The 15,673-nt window shown below is 37.6% G+C and overlaps 1 protein-coding gene across 50 annotated transcripts in view; it reads left to right on the top strand.

Annotated features, from left to right (window-relative positions):
- RIMS1 (regulating synaptic membrane exocytosis 1) overlaps positions 1 to 15,673 on the top strand; it is a 480,485-nt gene that overhangs the window by 344,942 nt on the left and 119,870 nt on the right. For 22 of the 50 annotated variants that reach the window (XM_057738997.1, XM_057738976.1, XM_057738992.1 and 19 more), the window contains one exon: positions 12,612 to 12,683. The exons of 20 other annotated variants lie outside the window; for them this stretch is intronic. In XM_057738997.1, the coding sequence (XP_057594980.1) occupies positions 12,612 to 12,683 (72 nt within the window). Of the gene's footprint in view, positions 1 to 3,062; positions 3,147 to 12,611; positions 12,684 to 15,673 lie in introns of all 50 variants that reach the window. 8 more of the 50 variants (XM_057738946.1, XM_057738945.1, XM_057738947.1 and 5 more) reach the window with 2 other exon arrangements.

Here is a 15,673-nt window from a genome sequence, read left to right as displayed (position 1 = left end):
TTAAAACTTAACAACTGTAACTTGAATTGAAATAAGACAATTCCAAAATACAAGTACCTATATTAATTTTAATTTTAAATAGTATTGTGGAAAATGTTTTAGATGACTAAGTCAACAATGAGAATAGATAATAAAAATACATACTGTATGATCAGTTCTCTCCTCTGTTCAGGTTTGGTTTCTAATATTACAGGACTTCACAGATTTTTTTTATGTGTGCTATTTATGGAACGAATGGTTTACATTTCCATATAATTTCTCTTTTAGATAATTAAGCTGCCAAGAGATGTGCACCATTGAACGACGTGTACCTGTGCAAGCATATATGCTAATTGCACATTTAAACACACGCACATGTGTTGTAAGGTATATCCCTGCTGGGGGAAAAGCCCCAACGTAAGAACTGCTTCATCGCTTATTGAGGACTGTCAGTTGTAAGTCCTTGTGTCTTCTCAGTGGGTCCGCTCACCACTGTTGAATTCTCAGTTAAGTTTCTCATGATGTCTTACCAGTATTACACCCAAACCTCAAATCGTATCCTCTTATTATCTACTTAAATATTTGCAAATATTTATTCATTACTTATTCTGTGCCGGGCTTCGTTGATGTAACTGCCCAAACAAAGCAAAACAAAGCAAAACAAGACACTGCAGCCCCTTATTTGGGGACCCCCCAGCTTGTGCCTTCAGTCCCAGAGCCACCAGAGTGACCTTTGCCCTCCTGCTCTGAGCACAGTGAAACAGCTAATAGGGTGGGCTCCCAACAAATAGATGCTCCTGAACTGATGAGTTTCGAATACCTGAGGTTAAAGCACTAATAATGCAACGAATGTAACTTGCAGGCAAGACGGTTTGGAAAGAGCAATCAAGAAGGGGCTGTTTTAGTTCCGTTTCTAGCATGGAAATGGACGTGCAAGGTGTGTGTTTTGCTCAGTAATAAGAGAATAAAGATTCTAATTTTGGTCCCTTTCTTCTGTGTGATAGGAGAAACAGAGAAAGAAGTCACACGCATTTTAAAAACATAAAACATTAGTATATTTAAAGCTCACAAATGCATGATAGTAAAACAGGTAAAATCTGTTCTTTGGACAAAAATTGGGTATAAGTTGATCCTACTCTCATCATATCCAAGATATGAGGGAAAGCAAACAATTCTGTTATTGGGACTCCATATCAGCATATTTAGAAGGACTTTGAGTGCACAGGTCTACATGTATGATGCTAAATATTTCTTCAACGTTTACCTTTTCATAGCTTGCGTTCACAGTGCCTTGTTGCTAAATGTGCACCTCTCTTTCTCATGGCTTTCACTGCATGTTTCATATTTATAGCATTTTTCTTTAATTTTTGTGTTTAAATAAACACAAGGACTGGAATTTTGCCCCAGGAAGCAAGGTTATTCATAATCTTGTCAAGTGAATATTCCTTATTTCTTCAAAAATGTTTAAAGGAAAATATATCGACTCTATTTGTATTTTTAAAGAACACCTTATATTTTCTTACAACTTAGTACAATTTCATGTAGAAAACACTGTAGCTCTAATTGTTTTCAACTATTTTAGAAATATTTTTCTGTATTGTGTCTGCAGAACAAAAGCCGGTAAAGTGACAAGATGACATTTTCAAGCATTCCAATTGGAAGGACCAACTATATAATCATTTAAAATAATTAAATAATTTGAAGTGAATGCAGATTGTTTTTAATTTCACAAACACGTCATGCATTTCAGAGGACATGCCCCACAGTTTTCTCTTCTGCCCAAATTCTTCTCTCAAGTATCTTTGTTTGCTTCATGGCTTCCTCAGAGCCCTCCTTCCATCCATCCAAGGCTGAGTGATGGCCAACAGGCTTCCAGGGGCTTCCAGAGATGAGTACTGCTGACCAAAGGTATTCTGGTCACATGTTGATAGCCCTCTGATGCTTTTGTCCAGGTTGTCTAATAAATCCATGAAGCCAAATTATTAATGGCAAAAAAAATCTGGCTTTTAAAAAGATGTTAGGATGGTCTTCTTTGGATTATTATAAAATCGTATAGTTAGATGACTCTTAAAAACCATTCAGTGATCCTTTGTTGCATGTGAGAAAGCCAATATGCAGAGAAATCATTCTGCTTAAAATGTTCATATCTAATGTATTAAAATTTCAAAATTTGGGCTGTTCAGTCCCTTACTGCCTCTTTTCAGGATTTGCCTGGATGTTTGTAATTTGTGGTTAATGTAGAGATAGAATCTCGAGATAGTTTAACAAAAGAATGAACCAAGTTTCAAACATTTATTTAACTGTCAATCGTAAGACAGTATTCTTGTAAGTGCAGAAATAAGAAAACAACCGTTTAACCCATTGAGAGATACTTTTGCAAGTAAAGATAAGGAAGGTAATGCTATTTTACCATGGCTATCTGTATTTTCCACTTTTATCTATCAGTGGCTTTTGCTCCCAATATTTTTTCATTTCAGTTATTAACCCTGCAGTTTTCATCAAGAAAACTTGTTAAGACTTCACTGGTAGCATTTCCATGAATTATTTCTTCACATTATTGTTTCCACGCTAGAGAATAGTTTTATTTCTTCCACTTAAAACTATGCTTTTCCTTTGTATTAAATTCACACACCTCATACTTGACACTTTATCCAGTAATTTCAAGATATTGTATCAAATGATCATTGGTAGCTTCTTAAATCTATTTTATTCAGACATCTGTCAGATTCTTAAGGATGCATCTTTGTAAAGTTATATATAAATATAAATGTATTTTTGTGTATGTATACATATACAGACACACACAAGCACATTTCAAAGAATAAAATTACACTTAATATATTTCAAACATCTTGCCAAATAATTTGTTTCTCTCTTCACATATAAGGCTACAAGTTTTATTTTCTTACAATATTATCACTTATCTTTCCAAGGCTTGTAAAAATGAAGAGTAAATTATGGAGCAAAGAAGCTACACTTTGCCTTTTTGGGGTGCTTTTCCAGTCCTCTTATTCCATATATTCTTTTATTTTAGGAGTTACTAAATGTCCTGTTTTTTCCTGTCTTGTTCATTGGGCAAACAGGGGTAGATGGTCCCCCTCTCTAGATAGGAGACGGCCTCCTAGCCCCAGGATTCAAATCCAGCATGCATCTCCGGAGAATGACAGGTACTAGTCACCTCCTCCTCACAGACAAGTGGCTTCCAGAGGCTGGCAGGCCACCAAGTGGAGGGTAGCCAAGAGCCATGTGGTTACGACGCCTTCCTTTCAGGGGCCAGAGCCAAAGAGGTGGTGATTCCAAAACTAAATGCATCCACCTCTGATAAAGCACCTCAGAATGTTTCCTGAAGTGAAGCCAGCATACCCAGGGCATTGTTTAAACAGTAAAGTCGGGTCCAATGGGAGAGTTCTCTCTCACTGAGCGTTTGTTTCAGGGTTTTGATTTTCTAGAAACATCTTTATTGATTTTGTTTACACGTGACTAAATTAAAATTCTCAGGTGCTTTAAAATATATTAAAATCTGTCACAGAGCTTATTCTTTTGTTATACTGGTTGATGGTTTGATCTTTGTCATCTTGTTTTGTGAATAATGAAGTTTAGGCTTTGGGGCATATTCCCTGATTTACAATAGAATACCTTGTTATTATCTATTTAATGAATATTGTGTTTTTAAGCCAAATATTGTCAAGGGCTAGGGTCAGTCAACAAGGTAGGTTTTTAAAAATAATATCAGTGCTTTGAATCCACTTCGTGCTGTGATGTGAGAAGTGCTACAATGTGTATTTCCATTGCTGCGTTTTCCTTCTTGGGCATAGTTCACCCAGGTCTCCTGTTTTGTGATGGTGGTTATATACAGGCCGTATATACTCCCACCTGGCCACCAAAGTGGGTGTTCTGGCTGCTTCTCTTCTGGTGAAGCAGCAATTCAGTCAACACGCGAATAACATTTATTAAGTAGATAAGTATTTAGATGCAGTATCTCAGAAATGGAGCACCTAGTCATGCCGGCATACAGGTTTTTATTAATTTAATTTTTAGTGTGTGTGTAAAGGAATTGTACCCTAGGTTAAGAGTGATATAATCTGATTTTCTGTGTCTGTAAATTGTCAAGATATCTTCAGGATTTCAATTGGAAAGAAAAACTAAACCCCATCACTCAGAAAAAATTAATTAATGTCATCTTACAAATGTTGGACCCCAAGGTGGTATTTTATGGAGGCTTTTTGAATACTTTATTATGTTTTAATCTTTAAGACCTTTACCTCTTAATATGACTTACATATTTGGAATTTAATTCCTTCTTCTGCTAACTGGTTTCTAGAATAGATTTTACGGGACTAGAAAAATTAGTAAAATATCCAATCTAAACATTATTATAAACTTAAAGTCTTTTCAAAGAAAAATATAATAGTGTAAATTAAATTTTAAAATGTGCAACCACATTGCTACTAATTCATTCAGCAAAAATTTATTGAGCACTTACCGTGTGCACTATTCTAATGGCTAGAGTCACAACAGTGTTTAAGAAAAATAGTGTCATGGCCATCAAGGAACTTAGAATTTCCTTTTATGAAAGACTGTTCTGGATTTCATCGTATGTAATAACTGCTAGAGTATAAGATAATTAAGTATGATGGTCTTTGTAGTGAATATAAACGTAAGTTTCTCTGGGTTTAGAATAAGCAACGTGGAAATCCAAATAATAGTTCTTACATATGTGAGATAAAGATTAGTTGAAGATTAGTTGTCTTTTAATAATGTGTGAATTAATTACATCATTTGATTTCATAGATTATATGTATAATTTTAAAGGTAGATTTTAGAAGCAGAAATAGTCCTTTTAGATAAGATTATTAAAGGGAACTCTTCCTAATACATAATTCTAAACATATATTGTACTTTTTGTTATGATTTATTTGTAAGTAAATTCTGTGTTCAACAAAAGGAAATACATTTTAAATGGCTTACTACTATGATTTATTACTGTCAAGAACAGAATATTATTTACAATAAGCTGTTATTAGAATATATGAGTAATATTTGCCCATGAAAATGAGAAATTAGCCTCAGCTGATGCTCTATTCATAGGTAACCATGGCAACCACTGGGGAATACAACACTTGAATTTCAGCTTCTATTAGCTTTATTTACTCATTCGGAAGTTTCTACCAATTCACAAGTAAGGTGAACATGGCATCAGATTTGGAGACAGTGAATGTTCATAAGAATTTTGCCTTCAGGTGACTTTTACCCTAGGTCACTGGTTGCTAAAAATATGCTTTAAAATCAATGACAATTTATATGATCAGACTTTGGATGTCCTGTATCAAGTCATATTTGATTATTTTGAAAATAGCGTAGTAATACAATAAGTAAATATTTGCTTAAGAGAGCTCGCTAGTAAGTTGGAAAGTATTGAGTTGCAGTCATTTCACATAGTACATGTGTACACACACACACACACACACACAATTTTTAATGTACCATTTCTCCATAATGTAATTTCAACAGTAAGAAATCTTCATGTCATCTCAAGTGGTACAATAGATTTATTTGGAATTAACATGGAAGCATGTTTATCTTGATGGAAGAATTTTCCTAAGAAGTTGTAGGATTTTCTAAAACAATGACAAGGAAAAAATATGTAAATTTATATTCCCAAGGCATGTTTATGACTTTAAAATTCTAGTGAAAATTCTCTTGCAATTTTATTGCTAAAAACAATGAAAAATTTAAGAATCATCACTCCAATAACAAAGTATTTCTTTGTAAATGGCATTATTTTAATATATAAATAGTAACTTTTATGAACCTGTGTGTGCATAATTCTGTTATGAATCTTAATAAAATTGAGAGCTACTTGTGGCTTCAAGTTAACCAAAATTTGTGAGTAGCAAGTTAGAAAAAATGTATTTTAATAGACCCCTGAAGCATCAAGGTTCTGAGTTTAGTGCTTACAATTGAACCAATCATCCTTATGCATGAAAGGCAAGTATAAGTTACCGTTATTATTACTATTTTTATCATCATCTAATTCAAATTTTTGGTAAATGTTTTTTCAAGAAAACACAACATATTCTTTTTAAATTAAAAAAAATTGATAGTGACCATTTCTAGTAAATGTGAGGTGATCGTTCTTACTTGATACATTTTGAAATGTATGTTAATACTTCATCAGCTTGAAGTTACTGACTCCAGTGTTCTGATTAAGAATGTTTTTGCATCAGTGTACATTGTATTTTTAAGGATACAATGTATCAATGTGACAAATAAAATGGAAAATATTTGATAAAATAACATTATTTTCCAGGAGTTTAAATTATTAGAGCAAGTAAAGTATCCCACTGTGTTTAAAATTGTCTTGAATTATTCTGCTAATCTAGTTCTAATTTCTTTTGCAAGTTATCAGATTTGTATAGTTTCCCACACTTGCAGCTTGGAAGCAGCTACTTGCTTATAGGAATCTTTATCCTTAAATATCAAGTGGTTTCTTCTACTCAACGTGGACAAATCTTCTTTCTCCATTGAAAATATTTCTGAGATAAATTACCCACTTTTTCACTTCCAAAATTCATGATACTTGCCACGTAGATGCAGAGTTTTTGTAGAACCTCTTATAAATTCAGAATGTTACTAATCATTTTGTTTGCTGTGTAACAGCCTTCATTATCTATGCTTTTCAAAAATGCCTTTCATTTAAATGAATGAAATATACCCGTGTACTGAAATACTTAGTGAGTTATTTAATGATTATAGTCATATATGTAAATATCTGTAAACAAAAGGGTAAATATTTTTATTTTTTTTAATTTTTAAATGTTTTTTTTTGGGGGGGGTAAACATATTTTGGTTGTATGCATCCATCTTCACTGCATGTGAACATTTCTTATTTAGGTAGGTTCTGTTTACATTTAATTTTTTATTCCCAAAATTATGAGGAAACAAGATGATGGAGATTTGCATTTCACATTAAAACATCGGGGTAGTCAACTAGAATATATACAGAAATATTCTTATGATATCAGTGTTAATTATAATTAAAACATTATATGGTAGAGTTTATTACATTTTCCCCAAAACGGAACATACTATATTTTCATTTTATTAACATGTTAATTTTACACTTTGATAGAATTGTAATATCTTCAGAAAAGTTCTATTTATTAATGTCTTCAGGGAGTTGCCCTAACTGAATTTAGTTATAGATGAGGAAAGGAAAGGGTCACAGAAACAGATTTTAACGATTGCCTTTCTTTTCAGTAGTACATTTTATAATGCTTCACACTTAATCTAATAAAGAATAATAATTAAAAATGGAACTTCCAGAAAAGTGATTTAATTAGGATCACCCCCCACTTTTTGATTATTACTTTTGCCTCCATTTAATAATACAAGAACTGTTATACCTTACATTTGAATATACCTTTATAGCTTTTAAGGAACTTAATTTGTGCCCTGTGAACTGGGAGACATCAAGCCAAAATCATACAACTGTAAGTTGTGAAGTAAAACAAACAAACAAAAACAAACAAACAAAAAAAAAACAAAAAAGACTCAGTAGCTCTGATTCTTGCACATCTATACCAAAGAAAAGAAACACTCTTTTTTTTAAATTAACTTTTTTAAAATTAATTAATTAATTTATTGGCTGCATAGGTCTTCGTTGCTGCGTGCAGGCTTTCTCTAGTTGTGGCGAGCGGGAGCTACTCTCTGTTTTGGTGCTTAGGTTTCTCATTACGGTGGCTTCTCTTGTTGCGGAGCACAGGCTCTGGGCACTTGGGCTTCAGTAGTTGTGGCTCACGGGCTTAGTTGCTCTGAGGCATGTGGGATCTTCCCGGACCAGGGATCGAACCCATGTCCCCTGCTTTGGCTGGTGGATTCTTAACCACTGCACCACCAGGGAAGTCCCCAAAGAAACATTCTTTACGAGTAATAAAATAATGATAACAAATTTTAATACAACAGAACACATGTTAAAACTCCCAAATAACTAAGACATGATGGAGACACTGTCACTGTTTTGTTTGCTTTTATTGAGGGATCCCTCCAAGGAACATCAACTCATTCAAAGTCACTGGTGGCAGAGGGGGTGGGAACCCAGGGCCATGGGCCGTGGCAGTGGTGTCCTCACCAGCTATGGCCCATATTCCCTTGGACAAGTCACTTAACCATCCTGGGACTCATTTTCCTCATCTGTAGATGTAGGACATTGTAGATGGACTAGCTGAATTGTGATGTCCCTCGAGACTCTAAAACTGAGTCCATGCTGCCTGTTGCCTCTTGATGAACATGCATTGGGCCACTAGTGATGACTGACACCTCGTAATGCATAAGTCAATAACCAGGGGGCATTTCTTATTTATGGTATCTATGTTTTACCAAAGATCAGAAAACAATGCCAAGTTTTATGTCTGAATGTATTTGATTTGATGTAAACTGAATTGTATAACCCTAGTTAGGTTTTTACTTGTTATAACTTTTTAGACTCTCAAATTCCAGTAGAATACTCAAAATATTACTTTTTAACCACCTATTCAACATATATTTATTGAGAAACTATTATGTCCTGGGTGTTGATGTTACAGTAATAACTCAAACAGACACAGTTCCTGCCCAGGAGGAACTTAGGAAAGAGTAGTGAAAGATAGTTCCTTTCACTGTGGTCCGTTTTTTTGTTTTTTTTTTAAGCTCTTTATTGCAATATAATTGCTTTACACTCTTACTGTGGTCCGTTTTATAGTCATGCTCAATAGTTTCAGGAAAATAGTACATGAATATAAATAGATGGGTTTAACCTCTCCTTTTTACATATTACAGGACTCTCTTCCAAGAAGAAGCTGTGTCTAAAACATACAATATATTCACAGCTGTGACTTAGGATTTGGGGTGGAAAAGAAAGTAGGATTTTCTATTTTCTTCTCTATTCTTGCTTTACAGTGAATTATTGCAATCGAGTGTATGTCATTTTAACTCAACTTGAGGATTCTTGTAAGTGGTTAGAAGAATTATAAAGACATGTCCTTTATAGAAATCTTTAGAAGTATCTTCAATAAAGTAAGTTTCTATGGCATTTGAAGAGAGAAGAAAAGGGCATCCTTGACAAGAGGGTTAAAAACTAAAAATAAAAGTTAGATGCATGCACCTCTGCCTGAATATTTGACATCCAGTTATGGGGCATTGACTCTGAGTTTGATACTCTCGTGGATGAATGAGTCTTTATCTTCAAGAAACAAATATATATTATTATCATTTTAAATAATACTTTTATAACATTGATCTCTTCCTATTCTAAGTAATGCTAAAAGCACTTCAAATCCTTGTTCTATGTAATACTACAAAAAACTACAAATACTACAATACAAATACTCGGTAATACTGAAATATTTAGAATTAGTAAGTCTGTAAGGTGATAGTATTATTACTGCCATTTTGCAGGTGGAAAAAAACTAAGGCACAGAGAGGTTAATTAACTTGCCTGAAATCACCCAGCCCTTCAGAAACAGAGTGGAGATCAAACCCAGTTTGGCTCTGGAGTCTGTACTTTTAGCTGCTATGACCCGGTGTCGTGTATGCCACAGATGCACCATATTCATGGATACTGAGATTATAGACTCTTAGTTTACCTCATCGTTTGACGTGTAAGGACTGCATGAGTGAGAGCAAATGACCGAACCCCTCCAAGTGTCAGTCTCCTTATTCTTAAAAAGGATGGAAGCGTAGTGCATCCTCGTTGGATTGGTGAGCTTAGGTGAGATAGTGCAGCAAGTTCTTATTAAATGTGAGATGCTGTCCGTATCATCACGGGTGTCATCATCACCGTCACCAGGCACTCTGATGACCAAGCTTGCATCTGAACCCAGTAAGTTTAGGGATGAGAAGGGGAAGAGTTGGAAGTTTTATAGAAGAAATAAGATCTCAGTTGGGTCTAGACAGACTTATAGCAATTATTAGGGATGGAAGAAAAGGAGAGAAATTCTGAAGCATGCCTATCACCTTTTTGCTACAGGGAGGTAGACAGTTGGTACAAAGGCCGACAGGTGCTTCTCGTCCCTGCCCTCAACCCACAAACGCTTCTCTCTCAGCACTCTCCTTTGTGGTCCACTTACTGCCACCTGAACATTTCAGAGCATCTTCCTTCAAACTGTAGCCTGCACCTGTCCCCAGACCCCCCACCCCTCCCCCACGTCTCTGAACCCCCTGCCCTGGCTGACTTTTTCTTGTTGCTGTTGTTAGTTAGCATCGATCCCCTTCTGACATGTTATACAGTTTACTTGTTCCAGGGATTTTTGCTTTTGTTTTTGTTTTGCTTTTTGTTTGTCTCCTACCAATAAAACACAAATTGCTTGAAGGCAGAAATTTTGTCTGCTCTGTGCACAGACATATTCCAAGCAGCTAGAGCAGTGCCTGACATATACACACACGCAGCAAATATTTGTCGATGAATGAGTGAGTGAGTGAGTGAGTGAAAACCCTCAGTGACAGTGAGTTTCCTGATTGGCCTGAAACTCCAGGTTCTCACGTGGCTCTCGCTCTTCTGAGAGGGGACAAGGGACTCTGGCCCTCCCCATCCCTGGGCACTCCTGGGGCCAAGCGTAAATTTCCCCAGGTGCTCCAGGGACGTTTTGTTTTGAGCTCAGGCCCCTGGGTCTGCAGACCTTCTTCCCATGCCGCCCCCGCCCCCAGTGCCTCCAGCCCTGCACCTGCTCCTTCCCTTTGCCCCTTTGCTTCCGGAACAGCTTCCCTTCTCTCCCCCCATTGCGTGCAGGCGTGTGCTCAGGACCCCTCTGCTCCCCTGCACCCTGCGGTCCCCTTTCCCAACCATGCTGTCAACAAGGTAGCTAAGAACTACCCCCTAGTGTCGGAGGAAGTGCCTGCATGCCCCAGCCTGTGCCGAGCGTCAGGGTCTCTTCCCTTTGTGAACAAGGGCGCACCCCGAGGGCATGCGTCAGAGTCAGCCCCTGCACCCTCTTTGCTGGACAGCGTGTGACAGAAGCCGCTTAGGAGCCGGACTTAGATTCTATCCCTCAGCTCTGCCGCCCGCCGTGTGGCCTGCACTGAGCCTGTTTCCTCCTCTGTGAGGCGGACACCTTCCCGAAAGATGGTCGTGATGTGTGAGTAAAGCAGTGCCTCGCTCAGCGCCTGGCACAGCGTTTTCCTGGAGAAGAGCCTGATTGCCGGCTAGTCCAGGGACGTGGTAAGCGAGAGATGCTCCTCTTCTGTCACGTGCCTTTGTCTCCTCCTCAGAAGTGAGACATCAGAGTCACGAAAGCCTCAAGGACACACAGCTGGGACCCAGATTCTAAACCCGGAATCTGAGGTTGAGGGCAAATTCGTGTGAGCTGAGTGTGTGGCAGTAGTGAGAGAGGAGGGGCGGGGTGAGCATCTCCAGACGCGCGTGCGCCCTGGGACGCGGACCTGGCTCTGATGTGCGTCCCTGTGCTTGAAGGGACTGCGGCTTTGCTGGACATGAGAGCACCTGGCAGTAATAAGTAAAAACAGTAGAGATAGACTAGATCTTAAAAGTTCTCATCACAAGAAGAGAACATTTCTAACGAGTGGTGAAGCATGCTGACTAGGCTTATTGTGGTGGTCATTTTGCCTTATTTACAAATATTGAATCATTACCTCATACACCTGAAGCTAATATAATGGTATATGTCAATAATGTCTCAAAAAAAGACAGTTTTCTTAACATTGTTGCAATGAAGGGATGCCAGAAATAAAAATGAGGATAAATTGTAGAAACAATCAGTTATCAAGATAAAGTATATTGTTTTTTGTGGTTTCTCTGTTTTTTTGTTTGTTAAATGAGTTTCTTGACCACAGTATTTTTTTTTTTTAATTTTCTTTCAAATATATTGTAGTCTAGAAACATTTTAGGTTGAATAGATATATGTAAGCTGCCTTGGGGAGGTAAACTCTAGGTATAAACATTATTCCTATGGGAAAATGCATTTCAAGTTTGAAATGTTCGATGTACACACGTATTTTTGGAACACAGAGTAAATCGGGAACTTTAGTAGTTCTTTGATTTGTGATGTATGATTAGCTTTTTAAAATGCTATGTGATTGTAAAAGTATCTTTATAATAATTTTAAAAGTAATTTGAGTAGTTGATTTTTTAATACTTTTGTCTATGCCAAACACGTTTCCCTAGAGCACTTTTCTTCTCTTTTCTTCATAATTTTGGGGGAGAAAAAAAGGCAAAGGAAAACATCTTTGTAGCACCAAGTTTCAGCCTGTCAGAGCGGAGGGCACTCCCCCGTGTGTGGTCTTTCAGTGCCTGGACCACGACTGTCATCCCGTTTACCATCACTGTGTTTCACCATTGAGTTTGTTTCCTCCTCAGGGAGGCACAGTTGCCAGCAGGAGTCCCCATGACATCAGGACTGTAGACCACTCGTTACCCTGATGGGATGTCAGCTTCTGTGTCTCCTGTTGGGAAACTTGTGTCTTCCACACAGCACCAGTTCTGGTTTTTATTTTTGTTTTATTTTTAAAAGTACAGACTAACAAAATCATTTAGGTAAAACAGTTGCCATTTTTCATGTCTATTGCCTTTATCATTGTATGAGATGACCGTAGCTTGATTCATCATATATTTTGTATTTCTTTAACATTTCATTCCACAGGCACTCCAGAAAGTCTGAAAGATCTAGCATCCAAAAACAGACTAGGAAAGGCACTGCCTCTGATGCAGAAAGGTAGGCTTGGTGTTGTGCTGTGCGGCATCTTCTGTTTCACTAAGATGTTCTGGGGCACCTTCGCTCTCATTTGATATGATTGTTGCTGAAACACAATTGTGATGCTTAAAGACATTCATGTAAAGAGATCTCCTGTTGGGTAGAGCCTCATTCGAAAAACAAGAGACGGGTAATTTGAAGGCAGCTCTTAAGTCTGGGCTAAGAAAAATCTCATGCATTTCTCTTAGTGATCATTCTGATTACTAAAGAGGATTAAACTCAGTGCATTCCAATATACATATTAAGACATTAATATTTTGTTTCTGAGATTGTTGAAATATTGGTGATGAATATATTACCTGAAATACACAAATATGTTGAGTATCTGTTATTTATCTGAATGACACCATCTTCTTAAAAATCTCTTTTCTACAAGTGGATAATCTAAGAGTTTACTTGTAATTACTACCTAAGCTATTTGCTGAGATAATGTAGAAATCAAGGGATTACTGATCTTTTGTTTGCAATTCATTCATTTCCACAAACTTTTAAAATACTTTTAGGTATGAGATACTGACAGATTTTTTACATAGCTGTAAAGAAACACCAAAAATCCAATTAACATGTACCCACTCATCCAGCCAGTATTGAGAGTACTCAGGGTGGCGTAGATGTAAGCGAATGCATCCATTCACGTGTCAGAGCTGCCATAGAGGCGCGCACAAGGTACAGTGAGAACGCAGGGAGAAGAGGGGTCTGCAGGTGAGGTTAGGAAATAGTTATAAAGGGTGGCACTTGAGCTAGTCCAGGTGCGTGAAATACATGTGAAGAGTAGTGTGTTTTATGAGAAAGGAGTAGTATGAGAGAACACAGGTTTGAAATATCCTCTTGAGTTTGGGGAAACCATACCCGTTTGGGGAGGACTCAGGAGATGGGAGAGAGGGTTGAAAACAAAATGGGAGAAACCTTTACAGAGTGTAATAAATGACCTCGTGTGCCATGGTGTAGAATTTCAACTTCTACCTTATTTATCCATGAGTCACGGGCAGGCTTTAAACGTGGGGGTGGATGATTGGCTTTGAGTTCCAGATAGATCACTTTAACAACACCTTTTTTGGGGGGGAAGGGGGAGGGGCTGTGCCTCACGGAATGTGGGATCTTAGTCCTGGACCAGGGATCGAACCTGTGCCCCCTGCACTGGGAGTGCGGTGTCTTAACCACTAGATCACCAGGGGTTTCCCTTTAACAACACTTTGGAAGGGGGCTTGAAAGATCCAGGTGTAGATGTGAGACACCAGCTAGGCTGTCACAATAGGGTTGGTCGAGAGGGAATCTGTACAATTCAGTGATTCATGCAGTTAACAAATATGTGCCCAGCTAATGTGTTAAGTTCAAGGAATAAAATAGGGAGCAGCAAAAAATAGGGGAGGTTCCCAGAGGATGTTACTTCTGAGCTGAGGTCAGAAAACGGCGTGGTATTAGTCACATCAAGGGTTGTGGGTGAAGGGGAGATGGATTGCTTCCTGGCTAATGGTTTATAGAGATATAGACTACTTAGGGAACTTGACTTACAAGGGAACAAGGATTCTGGGAACCAAAAAAAGGGTTGAGTAGAAATTCAGTTTTACAGAGGACTTGGATAGATACAGATGGAGAGAGAGAGAGATGGATAGATAGATGATAGATAGATAGATAGATAGATAGATAGATAGATAGATAGATAGTAATAGATGGATAGATACGTACATACATACACACACACATATACATACATAGATGGACAGATACATGGACAGACAGATGGATAGACAGATGACAGCTAGATAGACAGCTAGACAGCTAGATGAGAAGCATGTAATGAAACAATACTGCTTATGTCACTGTTTACATATTCCTTACTGTCAGCCCAGCTAATTGCAGTCTCTTTACCAGCATGTAAATGACTTAAGTTCCTTAGACACATTTTAAATCTTCAGCCATCATTCACACCCTCCAGTTGTATGCACACACCATTCCAATTATTTTGATAAGATTGAAAATTTTCCTCAAAGCTTCATACTCTTTATATTCCATTCAGATTTCTTTAATTCATTTAACAATTACTAGTTGAGTGGCTACTGGGTGCAGTTTAACAGTTTCAATGAACAAGGTTTTTGACAGTAAGGTACTGTTTTACAAAATGTTAGATGACTCTAGAATCAGCTGATCATGCTTCCCTCCAAATGAGAGACATTTGAACAACTTCCCCTGCCACACTGAACATGTCTGTAGATAAACACAAATCTTCCCCTCACTAAGAACAGCAGGGATTCAACTGACTCCCAGCTTCAAATGTTTGCTAAGGACCGTATTCACATGGCTGTTAACATTACTTACTTTGCTTGTAGGTTTAATGTAGAAAACGCAAACCTTTTAAGTGTGCAGATTTGTTTGATTATAATTAAAGCTCTTCGTTGATTTTTATTAGCGTGTAAATCACATGCTTAGCTTGTGAGTGACTTGTTGAATAGCTAGTTACAAAGGCATAATTGGCCTGGATTTTCTAGGCTTGCATTAGCTCTCATTTCTTTAGAAGATACCTTGAGCTGACGTATAGCTACAGGTGAACTGAGGCCACAGTACCAATGCGTTGCCTGCTGATTCTTGGCCTTCAGGAGCTGAAGCCTCCCCCAGAGGAGCCCCTGTCCACAGACACACCTTGGTACCCCTGGCAAAATGTGCTGTGTGATAATCAAAGTTTGAGGTGTTTGGCCTCAAAAATTTTGACCTTTTGAGAAATAGGCTTGTAAGAAAATATTTTGAAAGATATGATGACCAGTTCTAGATAGAAGGAAGGCAGAACTACTTCTGACTTTGGTACCTCGCCATTGAAATAGAGCTTCAGACCCTCTGAAGAAGATTCTTAGTAAATAAAAGTGTAACTTTTAACCCTCGCGTGAGTTGAGCTTTGTGGACTGCTAGTACCACTGTGTCATCCTCCTCTGGGGACTTTTCTTCTTGTGGAACCTGCT

This window comes from Hippopotamus amphibius, chromosome 6 (genome assembly GCF_030028045.1).
Source record: "Hippopotamus amphibius kiboko isolate mHipAmp2 chromosome 6, mHipAmp2.hap2, whole genome shotgun sequence".
Lineage (NCBI taxonomy): Eukaryota > Metazoa > Chordata > Mammalia > Artiodactyla > Hippopotamidae > Hippopotamus > Hippopotamus amphibius.
This window is presented reverse-complemented; position numbering and strand designations above follow the sequence as displayed.